Source organism: Dama dama, chromosome 22 (assembly GCF_033118175.1).
Source record: "Dama dama isolate Ldn47 chromosome 22, ASM3311817v1, whole genome shotgun sequence".
Lineage (NCBI taxonomy): Eukaryota > Metazoa > Chordata > Mammalia > Artiodactyla > Cervidae > Dama > Dama dama.
Window position 1 is genome coordinate 24,854,308 of NC_083702.1, and position 13,839 is coordinate 24,868,146.

Consider the following 13,839-nt stretch of genomic DNA (forward strand, 5'->3'; position numbering starts at 1 on the left):
AGGATATGATAATATTCAGGTGAGGGTGATGAGCCAGGGTACAGAATCTAGAATCCACACAGAAGGAATTTAGGAGCCATTTAAATTTTGGGAGCAGGAAAATCATATGGTCGATCATCTATGATGTTTGAAAATCCTGGAAAACACATAATAGGTAGCAGCCATTCACTGATCCTGAGGTAGAGAGAGTCTAGACAAACTACAGCTGGGCAAGTGTCTTCTAAGTTAATTTTTTCCTGTGCACTTAATCAGCATTAGAACACGATTAACAGAATCTCCTGTTCTGGGCGAGGTGGGCCATGATTGAAATATCTCAGTATTTTCCCAGAAGAAATCAGACTCAAAATGTAAGTATCCAACCAGAAGTTTATTATGGAAGAATCACACATCCTAACTCCCCCTTGACTTTCACTTCGCTTCAGTTTCATTACTTTTCAACCTATGGGCAGGAAAGAGGGATGCAGCCAGACAAGAACATTTAAGGAACAATTAAGCGATTCGTATGTTTCTATATAGTTCAGTAATGCTACTGCAAGGGAATATAAAACCAGGCACCAGGCTCTGGAAAGAAAGAGACTTTTGTCCAGTCTCATTTGGCCCCTCGGCGCTGCCGGAAATAACGGTCATAGGCAGCATTGTATCCATACATCATGGCATAGCGTTCGCAAAGTTTGAAGTCATCACAAGCTTCCCGGTTGAGCTCGTATTGAGGCTTGTTGAGTTCTCGGATTCTAGAAAGTGAGAAAAAAAAAAAAAAAAAGAAGAAGAAGCCCAAATTGAGAGGCATAAAGAAAGTGGAGAAGTAAGAAAAAAAGAATACGAAAATATCGTGGAGAGATCCCATAGTGTTAGTGGCTCAGGTGTGTCTCTGTGACCCCATGGACTATAGCCAGCCAGGTTCCTCTGGCATGGAATTCTCCAGGCAAGAATACTGGAGTGGGTAGCCATTCCCTTCTCCAGGGGATCTTCCTGACTCAGGAATCGAACCCAGGTCTCCTTCACTGCAGGTGGATTCTTTATAGTCTGAGTCTTGGGGTTCCCCCAAGATGAAGAGATATTTACAGAACAAGGAGGAAAGGTAAAAGAGGGGGAATTTTCTTTTTCAATAAAAATATGAATTTTCTGTCTTTCCTCCTTTACCTCCTCCCTCCCTCTCCTTTCTGGGCCGTTCACAAAATAGTCTTCTAAAAAATCAGTTGTTTTTGTACATTGTTTTTAAATTCTTTGATTTTGGAACATACTTAGAAATAATATATACGATGGAAAAAAAACCCATTTCTCCCTCCATTCAGATCTGGGAATAATGATCACCCCCATCACGTGTCATCACCTACCTCTCTTGGGCTTTCGCTCTCCATCTCAGTTGTGGTGATATAAAGGTGTTAGCGTTTCTCCTGTTAATGAAGGGATCTTAAAACAGAAAATAGGTGCAATTTTAGGCAATCAGTCATTGAAAATATTTCCATGAGTATTCTCTGATGCATATATCTTTGAAAGCTCACTCATTCATTTATGCATTTCATGTAACTATGAAGAGTAAAGGGGGAGATAAAGCAAATTTCATAAACTGCCTGATCCAAAGAAATTAACAACCTACATGTGGGTTACTAGACACTTGGCACACAGGCAACAATAGACCTTGCTTGTTTATTTTGCTTTGGGTCATCATTTTGCCTTTCTCGATTTTGGTATTTCTACTTGAGTGTGTTTTTTATTCCTGTGAGGAGAAATCCTCTTTGTCCTGAGGACTCGTAAAACGTAATTTTAGATTTTCAGTAAATGAACAGTTTCAACATCATAAAATAATAAACAAATTAAAGATGAGCATGATATTTATTTCTCTACTCAGTCTTTATAAGTTGATATTCAATAGTGTCCAGATCATCAGCTGATGTCTGTGGTCTCCCAGCTGACTTGGCCTCCAAGCCTGTACTTTGTCATTTGTCACTACTCCTCATTTTCCATCTGTGTGGTTGTTGTGGTGCCAACTTAAAATTTCCAAATGAGATTTTATGGTTCCTAAGTATGTCGAAAGCATACTTGCCATCTTACAAATTTAAAAATTGCTCATCTGGTGATTTTTTTTTATAGTCATTGACTTTTAAAATTTACTTTACTTTTCCAAAAGATACCCTCTTTTTCCTCTCTGTTATAGGTATTACCATTTTGTCTATTTAAGAATTAGGAGAGATTCTTCAATACCTGAGATTTCAATAAGGAATTCAAATATTTACTTACTGATTTCATAGGATTCCAGGCTTTCATGAGATTCTGGAATAAAAAAAAAAGATTCATTTTATTGTTACTTTTCACAGACCACAGGAGTTTAAATATAGGGAAGGAAGGGAAGGGAAGAGTCAAAAAGATGGGAGGGGTATATTTAGCAGTGTGGTTATTACAAATTTCAGGCATTTAGGATTTATGAGCTATTTCTCTAGCTCTGTTCTTGCTGGGATATGTCTACTCTTTAGTTTTCTGGTGTTTAAGGAGCCAGCGGCCCTGGTTTAAGCTAAAATTTTCTAAGAGATATGAAGTCTTTAGGCTGGTGAAAGGAGACAATTTAAGTGCTGCATGTAAGTCTCCAGGGAGCCTTGCTTGATTTAACTTGGGACCTGAAATAAGAACAGGATCAAGGAAGGGACATAGGGTTGAGGAGACAGGCAAGTCTCTCCAGGCAGGCTGGGCAGATGGCTTGGCCGGACTTCTCCACGACAGGTTCCTAAGAGGTTCTGAAAGCCTCTTAAGAACCTGTGTTAAACTGACAGCCACAGAAACCACTGGCTTCAGCTGAGATCTCACACTGGGCATGATGCCAGGTCAGAGAAAGAACTGAGACGACGCTGAAGGAAAACATTTCTTCTTTCTCCCATTCTCCTAGGCAAAGCAGGTAAATTTGGCAATAATAAACTCATAGTTGTAAGCATATGAGTGTGCTTGAAAAGTTAAAAAGAAGGTGAAAAACCAAATACTCTGATACAGAGAACTGGCAAATAATTTCAAGACTAAGGAGCAAACTACAGATAGCTGTTAATATAATTGAGGCTCAAGGAAACCTAGAATATCCACATAATTGAACCATAAGACTGAACGACCTAAATCATGTTGCCTGAGATTTCTTTTCATTAGCTTCACACAGACACACATATATTTAACAACACAGAGAACCAGGCAAAATTGGTCTTTTAACAATAGGATCTAAGAAAGCCATTTTCCTCTGAGATTCTTTAAATGTAAAACTTTATTTTTAAATTCATTCACTAAAAAAAAAAATGTCGTTAACTTTGTGAGATTGTCCTGCTCCTAGAGAAGGCCATACATATCACGTCGAGTGAAAATTGGTTTTCTTAAAGGTGAGTGATTCAACCAATACCCTTAACCAATTGTAACCAAAGTCAAAATAAACATCCTTATTTGTTTAAATGAGAGCTTAGGGGCTGGAGAGTTGATATCTTTCTTCCCCCCGCCCCTCCCGAAATAGCAAAGTTTCCAGGTATAGAGCGACTTACCATAGAAAGAACTTGTCTATTAAGTTAAATATAAGAGTCTGGATATTGAAGAGGTAAAAAATACAATGGAAAGAAAAAAAAGACTTGATGGAGCAGATCAGTGCTCAAAGGACTTGGGAAATGTCAAATTCATGGTCTTGTAAGATTATAAGAGCAAAAGGAAAAGAAGAGAAGGAGGGAGAGGAAAAAATCCATGAAAACTGAAGTCAGAGGCAGGAAAGAAAAAAACCAAAGCAGAGAGACAGCAGGAGAAGGTTCTCACCATAACACAGAGCTGCCATGGCCAAGGCAGCCAGGATGGAGAGAAGGAGCAGACTCTTCATGGTGTCTCCGGGTCTCTCACACCGTCTCCTGCAGCAGCAGTGGGGAGGGACAACTACAGGCTGTTGGTGAAAGGCTGTGGGGTTTTTATAAGAATCAGAGCAGCTGAAAGGGGTGGAACCAGTGGGAGGGGGCCGGAGAAGGTGGAGACTGGTTGGCATTCAATGAGCACTGGGACTTTTCCCAAATACTCATTCCTTCCAGATAGTATCTACTCCGGGTGGGCAGTTTTCTCTCACTCCTGGACCTGACTTGTATGGCAGGATGCTGCCCTGGTACACAAGTTGTGGCTGCCCTATGTTTGGGTCAGAACTGGGCACAGGTCCACAGAGAAGGGAGTTGCCACAAACACGTGTTTGCCTTTCTAATTCCTTCTCTGGCCTGCCCTCCCTGGCCTTGCCTTTGGGTCTTTCAGGTTTGGTCCATACACAGAGCCATAGTGTTCTCTTCACTCCCCTGATGGATGGATGAGAGGTTCTGGGGGAGAAAGGACTTCACTTTCTGTGCTGGTTCTAATTTAGAATTATTTTCCTAGTAGGGCTGAACTGTTCATCTGAACCACTTGGGTGTTCGCCTGGTGATATATCCCTTTTGCAGTTTTTCCAAGTGCTCAGCAGGACAGGGATGGCCAAGGATCCCCCGGCTTCTGTTTCCTCCACTGGCTTCACAGCAACTTGCTCATCCAGTTTTGTGACTTGAGTCCAGACCTGCACACTGATGCTTTCTCAGGCTGGCTATCACTCATCTAAAGTGCACCTAGGATACCCACCTCACCTTGTCTGAAGGGATTGTCTTGATAATGAACTAATGCAATAGGCTCTTAGTGAGTGGCAGATGAGATGCAAGGTACCCTGCTAGGTGATGTGGGGACCTAGAGACACACAAGTCAGTCCCTAAGGAGGTAAGAACCTCCTTACTATTCACTTTGCTCTTGAGCTGTCCTGTATCCTCCAAGACATTTTCAGAAACACACACCTCCATCAGAACCAGCAGCTCTATTTCTTATAGAAGGATTGCAGTTTGGTGTCTTTGGTTGTCTTGTAGACAGAGCTTCTTTATTTTTTTTATCTTCTTGGACAATCAGAAAACCTTTTCTATCAGATGTGTCTCTGTTGCCTGGGTACGCAAGAGTCTTCTCAACAGAAAAATAAGACTTTTGTCACAGAACAGCAGATTGTAGAAGAGCTAAAGTTGCAGAACCTCTAACTTGGGCTGGAAGACCAAAAGGGACTGCAATGGGGTGGGTGGGTATACTTTTCAATGAATATTAATTTCTAGGAGTAATGATGAACAGCTAGGCAGAGCCTCTTGCCTCATTGTTTTTGTCTTATTGGGGTGTACTTCCCTGGTCGCTCAGATGGTAAAGAATCTGCCTACAATGCAGGAATCCTGGGTTTGATCCCTGGGTCAGGAAGATCTCCTGGAGAAGGAAATGGCTACGTACTCCAGTGTCTGGAGAATCCCAAGGACAGAGGAGCCTGGTGGGCTACTGTCCATGGGGTCACAAAAAGTCAGACATGACTGAGGGACTAACACTTTCAATTTTACAGATTCTCTCATCTCCAGCTACAAACATGTACTTTGTGATGTATACTAGCTCCACCTTTTTCCGGTCGATTCTAGCAATCCCCTCTACTCCCAAATACAGAGGGCAGCCATGCTTCGTCAGCTTTCTGACCTCACAATTATTTACTTTTCCATTCTCTAAATCCAAACTTGAAAATCTTACATTTCTCCTTCTAATTTAAAGTGAAATGAAGTCGCTCAGTTGTGTCTGACTCTTGGCGACCCTGTGGACTGTAGCCCACCAGGCTCCTCTGTCCATGGGATTCTCCAGGCAAGAATACTGGAGTGGGTTGCCGTTCCCTTCTCCAGGGGATCTTCCCGATCCAGGGATCAAACCCAGGTCTCCCGCATTGCAGGCAGACGCTTTAACCTCTGAACCACGAGGGAAGCCCAATTTAAGCTTCACCTTTTTTTCACAAGTCATTTTAAACACAGTCTCCACTGGGTTTCCTCAATGTTTACAAATCTCTCTTTATTGTCCTTTTTAAAAAATATTTTTAAATAAAGGATTTATTGTTTTCTTCTCAGGAAAAACAGGAAGTTAGGGAAACACATTACATTTTACGGCCCATATTAGTTTGCAGTTGATCCTAACTCTTCCTGGCACAACTGTCAATAGCATTAGCTGTTTTAACCAGAACCAAGGTGTTCACTCTCAATAGAACGTACACAAATGATGCTGAAAGATTGCAGGTTTTCCTCTGAGAGTAGCACCAAACTTGTTTTGGCTTTTGTAAGGCTGACACTTCCTTTTGGAAACTGTCTCTCACAAGTCTCTCATCTTTCCTTTCACTGTTTCCATCTATGCCTGAGTTCTCCTATGCTCAATTCCGTTTACGTAGGATTCGTAAATGATTAGCATGCGTGCATGTGTGAGAATTCAGAGCCCTTCTATTTCTTTCTTCCCGTATCTTGGTCTTCTCTAGTGCCAATTGGCGATCTAAATTGTCTCAAACACAATTCTGTACGTGTCAACTCCAGTCATGTATCCTAATAAAGAGGATTTGGACTAACTCAATGGAGCTTTTGTATTGGAAAAGGCCAAGACTGACTTATGAGAGAGAGAAAAAATGGAGGTAGGAAAAAAGTGGAGGGGGAGAAACAAGGAAGAGCTTTGTAGGCTTGATTTGCTGGATGGGGGAGTTTAAGGAAGAGACTGAGTTATAGAGAGTAAAGCTTTGAGACAGCTGTAGGATGTGAGACATGTTGAAAATAAGACATGAAAACAGACAAATCAGAATGGCTTTGGTTATGAATAGTATTGTTTAAGATTGTAAAGGATTGCGAACTGCCAAAAATATTTAAATGTTTTTAATTAATGTTAGCTGCTAGTTTGCATTTTTAAAATTTGGATGTCTTGTAAAGACTAGACTATCTGAAGTTTTAACTTATTGGAATTTTGAAATCCAGTGAAAAACATTTATATAGTTATTTCCCCCTAACTACTCGAGAGAAATGTTTTTCAGTGAAGAGAATATTTGCAGACACTCCCAGAAGTGACACCCAAGTTCTGAGAGAGGCAGTGATAGGATTCCCAGTTTTTATTTAGATTGTTCAGGAATTTTCTCATGTGAGATTGGCAGTGTGGTATAATCCAGGCCACAGAAATACAAGATCTCCTATTCTACCTGTCTCAGGAGGAAAAGACAAGGATGGCCACACCTTTCAGAACCAGAAGTAGCCTTAAGGTTTTAGTCATCCATCCATCAATCCGTCTCACAAATTTATTGAGCATTTATTTACCATGTGTCAACTCTAAGCTGGAAATACAGTGATGAAAAAAATGCAGATATGAACTCTGCTCTCATGAATGAAGTGTGTTTTTAGATCACAAATTTAATCAGTGGTTCTTCTTATATGGACATTTGTTTAGGTAGCTGACTGGCACTACAGAAGACCAAGTGATATGCTTTCTCATTGGACTGACTTTTTTATGGACTGACTTTTTATGACTCAGGAGTGCCTTGGTTTGCAGAGCCTGGTGAAAAACACTGGACAAGCTCAGAATTCAAGGAGAGAATTTGACTCGGGGGAAGGCTGGCAGAGCTGCCAGGAATTACTAGGGGAGAAGTTTCTTAGAAAAATATGTGCCAGAACATATGCCAAAAGAGTTATCACTTTTTTGTATTATTTCTGTGAAATAATGGTACAGTAATAAGGACTGATGCTAAAGCTTCAATACTTTGGCCACCTGATGCAAAGAGTTGACTCATTGGAAAAGACCCTGATGTTGGGAAAGATCGAAGGCAAAAGGAGAAGAGGGTGGCAGAGAATGAGTTGGTTAGATAGCATCACTGACTCAATGGACATGAATCTGAGCAAACTCTGGGAGATAGTGAAGGACAGGGAACCCTGGTGTGTGCAATCCACAGGGTCACAGAGAGTCGGACACGACTTAGCAACTGAACAACAACAACAGATAAAGTGAATGTTTTTCCCCACCAATTCTACATCTTCCTCTTTCTCTTCTTTCTTACCCTTTCTCTAGGGTAGAGACTGCTACCTTTATTTCAGACTGCTAGGCATTTTGTCTTTTTTAGGAACTTTCCTGGCTCCCATCAGGTTGTTTTTTTTTTTTTTCTGTCCCATGAAATTCAGCTTTATTTACACAATGTGGGTTTTATGAGTTCATATTATTATTTTACTGGCAGCACTAAAACCTCACTCTTGCCAGTAAAGGGGAAAAGGCAAAGAAGAGAAGAGGAGGAAGCAACAGCCCTGAAAATAAAAACAGGAGTCACTTTCTAGGACGCCAAAAGGCAATGAATTGAAAAACATCTAACCAGTTTTATGAGACAATGCCGACCTCTTTGTTCTATTACGTTAAGGGAAGCTCCTTGAATGGATTCTTCATCTCGTATTTACGAATCCACATAGCTTTCTGTGAATCATTCCCCAGTCTTTTTCTTAATTTGTCTTGTAGCTGAACTAAGGGAAACTCAATCTTTGTCAAACTCAAGCATGGGAGGAGCATCTTGGAAACCTGGGCACAAAATTCTGGGGAAAGGTGAAGAAAGCTGGATAAACTGAACTCCTGGCTAGGAATGGCTGTAATTTCTCTCTTCTTACTATATAGATCATTTCCTCTACCCTTTTCTTTTCTATTAAAATCTTCATTTTAAAAAATGCTATAGCAGATATAAAAAATACAACTATCAAAGTAATATATCATACATCAAGTCTGCACTATATACTAAGCACTGTGATAATCACTTTTTAGTCATTGTAATTTTTACTTCTCATAATAATCCTACACACCAAACTTAATTTTTTACATACTATGTATGAGAAAATTAAGCTCAAGAAGTTGCATATTTAAACCAAGGCCATACAACAATTAAGTGGCAAAGAAGAGATTCAAACACAGGGTTGTTTGACTTAAAAGAATATGATTTTAATCACTGATACAATCACACATTATTCCCTAATGTTCTGATTCCTACTTAAATAATTATGTGATTGTGTCTGCAGGGAACATTGAAGTCCCAGTTTCAAAGCTAAAGATAAAATTAAACAAAGATATACATATTTAATATAATAATTTATTCAATGTCCTTTAAATTTTGACAATAAAAGTCAAGGATTTTCATAATGCCATTTCATCTCAGATAGTTTAATGACATAAAATCAGAGAAAAGGGATGCGTTCGGTATTGGAACCCAAGTCCCTCATTTCTCTATCCAGCACTCTGCATGCTAAATTGCCTGTCCAAACAAGCTCCAACTCAAAAAGTGGCTTCCCCAAACCTTTCAGCTTGCTTCAGGAATCACCAAGTCATCTGGTTTGGTATAAGAATACAGGCTCCACAGTGTCTACAAAGTCAATTTCTACAGTTACTTATACCAAACCAGATGACAGTCAGCAAACATGAGTGTTCATAGAGACTTGGTGATTCCTGAAGCAAGCTGAAAGGTTTGGGGAAGCAACCTATTTGGTATAAGAATACAGGCTCCACGGTGTCTACAAAGCCAATTTCTACAGTTACTTAGACCCCAAGCAAAGCTGGAAATCTAGACTCAATTTACAAGATGCTCCTTCAACTCAAAGCAAAACAGAGAACAGGTTCTGTGTCTCGAATCCTGGCTAGAGATGAAGTTGGGGAAGGCTGGCTGCTTACTCATCAGACTCTGGCTGCTTCCTGTGGGAAAGGTGTGAAGTTAAAGTCTGGGGAACTTTTTCTCATGGCACCATGACCTTAGCTGGAAGGGAAGGGGCCCCATTAGATCTATTCTCCTCCCATCCCACCCTTGGCCACATCCTGTGTTCTCCTTTCATTATTCCAACTCACCAACATAAAAATAGTTCTTCCTATATTCAGGAAATTTACAACAGCAAGAAATAGAGCCAAGTAACTTGCAGGAACTGAAGAAGGTATTGGTGGCTGGCAGAAACAGGAGGTTTGGAGATGGGACTGGTAAAACGTGATATGAGAAGGATGGAATGGTGTCTCTATGGGTAAGATGAAAGCAGTACGCAGTTATGTTCAACTCTTGGAGACCCCGTGGACGGCAGACACAAAGCTCCTCTGCCCATGGAGTTTTCCAGGCAAGAATACTGGAGTGGGTTGCTGTTTTCTTCTCCAGGGGATCTTCCTGAACTAGGGATTGAACCTGCATCTCTGAGGTTGGCAGGTGGTTTTCTTTATCACTGCTCCACCTGGGAAACCCAAGGTGAAAGCAGAGCAGTATGGTTTTAAACATTTGTAAAATCGTGAAGGGAAAGGATGATACCTTTGTTCACCAAATCACAACACACGAGAGCTTGAGAGTACAGTTTTAAATTACAAAAAGTAGTTTTAGGGAAGATAAAACAATAGCTTTAAACAATAGTGAATGATTCAAAAGAAATTTAAGTACGCATAATAATGGTATCATTAGTAATAAGAGAAGTTAAAAATAGCTAGCCACTTTTAAAGTTGACCTGAAGAAATGAAAATATGTTCTTTGAACTCCCTCGTCAGAGGTAGATATCTGGATGGACCTTGAGTACAATCCAGAAGTACTTCATTTAAGTGGAAAGTTAGCTAATTCTTAAGGTGATTTTAACTTTAGGTAGTAAATCGAGTGGGCTTCCCTGGTGGTTCAGTAGTAGAGAATCCATCTGCCAATGCAGGAGACTGCGAGTTCAATCCCTGGAAGAAGTGACGATCCCTTGGCTTTATTTCACCTTGGTATTCCTTCTGTATCTTTGCTACTTCCTCAGAGAAACAATCTTCATATAAGCTAGACTGGGTTCTGAAGAAGGGTCCTGTAATAGGTAAATAATCCTACTGGTTGGGGGATATTATTTTTGGAAATGGCTTAAGTGTCCATCAACAGATGACTGGATAAAGAGAAAGTGGTACCTAGATGATGGAAAGTTATTGTGTGACATTTGACAAGTCATCTTAGTTCCTGAGCCTCATATTTCTCAGTGACACAGTTAGGGGATATAAAACTGACTAATGAGACTGTTGATTGGATTAAATAAGACAGCGCAGGCAGAGTTTTCTCCACTAATGATTGGATGTGATGCCATCGAGTATACACAAACTCACACACAATGTTATTTCAAAAAAGATTGGCTTAACTCTGTTGGTTTAGTGTTAAACCATAGTTTTGGTTTGGTTGGGACATGTATTTTGGTTTTCCCCCAATAGTCAAGGAATAGATTAAAACAGAGGAGAGAAGGTGAAAAATGGGAGCAATTGAATCAGCAAGGTTTCATCCAGTGGAAACCAAATTGGATGCTGGAAGGGCTCAGTTTAGTTCCAACACTGCTGCAAAATGCCTGTGTGACTTTTGAACAAAACATTTAATTCTCTTTCTAAACATGAGTTGGAATAAACTGCTGTGATTGTGTGCTCTAAATTATTTCATCCTTGGAATAGGTAAACAAGATAGAGAAATAATTTTATAATCCAGGGTTTGAAGGAACACTATGTTCTTAGTGCTGTTTTGCAAGTGTTTCTTCCAGGGCTGATGGGTATTTGGGTGTCCACCCTGGGCTTGAAAACCACTAGCAAGATGCTTTGCAAAAATTTCATCCAAATCACTGCTTCTCAGTCAGCCCTCTCATTTCCCAATGTTGTCAGATAATTTCATTCATTCAAGCTGGACTTTGATATGCTTCGAAATCCTTGGGACCAGGAAAAAAAAAAAAAAAGCAATCTTTTTAGCCAGGGTTTGGTCAGTAGAGAAAAATCTCATGGCAGAGATCTAAAACTCTGCAATTCCTCTCCTTTGTCTCATCATCTAGTCACTGCAAACCCTGGAAATAGGATGAGATTCAGAAAAAGTTGAAAGAGGACAGGAAGGAAAAATTTCCAGGTTAATAGTAGAGAGAGCATAATGCAGAGCGTGTATTTGCTGATCAAGCTAAAAAGTGGACAGGCTGTGAAATAAGAGATTGTTTTCACATCTGACTGCTCCCTGATGGAGCTGTGATGGAAAATACTGTTGTGAAGTGTGGGTTGGTATGACCTGTGGAAATTTAATTCAGCCTGCCTGTTGCTCTTCTCTTAAATGGTCCTATAGCCAGTGTTTGTCTCAATCTTGGAGTCATCATCCTCAACTCTGATTCTTCCAATTTATCATTTTCCCTGTTTCCTGTCTTTCTTGTAATCTTAGATTATTTCATTTCCATCCACTCTGAAATTTTAAAAGACATTTTTATTCTGTTGAGAATGAGAGGATTTTTCACTTGCATGCTTTCTCTGGCTTTTGGTAGGAGATAAATGAGTGGGAGTAAGGACGGGATCAAAAGGAAGAGAGAAACTGAAGGGAACAAGATGTAATGTAAATTTTGGTTTTGTTTTGCTTTGAGAGAGCGACAGAAGGGCAGGTGAAATAGATATGGGCTGTGGTGTAGGATGTGTAAGGAGGAGAGTCCAGCGTGAACTCTTGTTTGTCTTGCACTCCCATCAGACTGTGAGGTTTTTGAGGTTGGCCACTGAAAATATATATGTGTGTGTATATATATATATATATTTTTTTTTCTTTCTTTCTTCATTTTTGTTTGGCTGTGCTTTGCAGCATGCAGGATCTTAGTTCCCATACCAGGGTTCAAACCTGTGCCCTCTGCAATGGAAGTGTGTAGTCTTAGCCACTGGACCACCAGGGAAGTTCCTAGCCAGAGGATATTATTCATCTTTCAAATCTCCAACAACTGTCTGGTGTTTGAATTGAGCCAATATCCTTCTTATCTAGGTCTGGTGACCTAGTAGATAGACAGTGGAAAAGAGCATGTGTTTGGAGTCAGTAAGACTGAATTTGAATTCTGTTCTCTCAACTGAGTGATCTGCTCTTTGTTTAATTCTCATTTTCTTTTTCTAAAAGAATGGGGACGCTGATGGAGAATAGTTGGGTGTGGCGGTGTGTCCTCAGTCGCTCAGTCGTGTCGGATTCTTCTGTGATCCCATGGATTGTAGCCCACCAGGCTCCTCTTTCCATGGAATTCTTCAGGCAAGAATACTGGAGTGGGTTGCCATTTCCTTCTCCATGGGATCTTCCTGACCTGGGGATCAAACTCGTATCTCCTGCCTCTCCTGCATTTGCAGGCAGATTCTTTACTACTGAGCCCCCTGGGAAGCCCCTTATAGAGTTGTAATGATGATTAAGGCACAGTGCTGGCATATAGTAAATGTTCCATGAAAGTAAATCTTATTTTCACTCTTGCTGTGTGATCCTGGATAAGTCATTTCCTCACTGTAGCATGTGAGGGATGATAATTGTTACATAAATTGCAAAGATTTAATCAGATAATCCTTGTAGAATACCCAGTGTCCGTAATACAGTAGCTGCTCATTAAATATTAGTTTTCTTCCTTATATTCCCAGTTGTCTGTTCCAATTCTTTTCTTTCACTTTTTCACCTGCATGTGACCAATCCTTCAGTGAAACTGAGTAACTTGTTCAAAAATGGTCCACAGTGTTTGCCATCACATCTTTTGCTCATTGCATCATCTTTTTTTTTTTTTTTTCCTGCATTCTTGTCTCTGTCTATAGCCACCCTGGGCACATTTTAAGGCCTAATCTCAAATACCACTTGCTTCTTGATGTATTACATAAGTGAGCTTCCGAACTGGGTTATTTCTCCTTCCTTCAAACACTCCCTTAGCATTCTGTTTTCTTTCTTTTTGGAACAGAGAAACGCCATGCAAGGAGACGAGTGGTTCATGCCTTACAAAACCCTGAACTCTTGTTTTATTTCTTTACCAGTGCATTTCTTTACCTTCTTCCTTTTTCAAATTATAGGTTTTCTGTTCTCTGTATTTGTCATAAACCTGCTCCCCAAATATTGATAGTACAGTCACCGGTCTCCTACTCATCCACCAACCCAGACACATTTATCCACCAGACTCCAACTGATTATCTAGGAAACCTTCATCTCTAGAAAGACTGGATTAAATTCCTTTGTTGAATTCACATATTGAGTTAAATGCCTTTGGTGTGTCCTCATAGTAACCC

The 13,839-nt window shown here is 40.2% G+C and overlaps 1 protein-coding gene across 1 annotated transcript; it reads right to left on the reverse strand.

Moving 5' to 3' along the window:
- Nucleotides 1–348: 348 nt before the first annotated feature.
- On the reverse strand, nucleotides 349–3,920 carry MGP (matrix Gla protein). The gene is made up of 4 exons (XM_061125062.1): nucleotides 3,769–3,920; nucleotides 2,239–2,271; nucleotides 1,335–1,410; nucleotides 349–731 (listed from the first exon to the last, which is right to left on the reverse strand). Exons 1-4 carry the CDS (start codon nucleotides 3,827–3,829, stop codon nucleotides 590–592), a joined length of 312 nt encoding a protein of 103 aa, XP_060981045.1. The 5' UTR covers nucleotides 3,830–3,920; the 3' UTR covers nucleotides 349–589.
- Nucleotides 3,921–13,839: the final 9,919 nt, after the last annotated feature.

What these genes read in the sequence shown, in the direction of transcription:
- MGP (XM_061125062.1), bottom strand. Translation starts at nt 3,829, where the DNA reads ATGAAGAGTCTGCTCCTTCTCTCCATCCTGGCTGCCTTGGCCATGGCA. An exon ending in CCTGGAATCCTATGAAATCA is followed by an intron (nt 1,411 to 2,238) that starts GTAAGTAAATAT and finishes TTCTGTTTTAAG; the next exon opens with ATCCCTTCATTAACAGGAGA. An exon ending in AGAGCGAAAGCCCAAGAGAG is followed by an intron (nt 732 to 1,334) that starts GTAGGTGATGAC and finishes CTCACTTTCTAG; the next exon opens with AATCCGAGAACTCAACAAGC.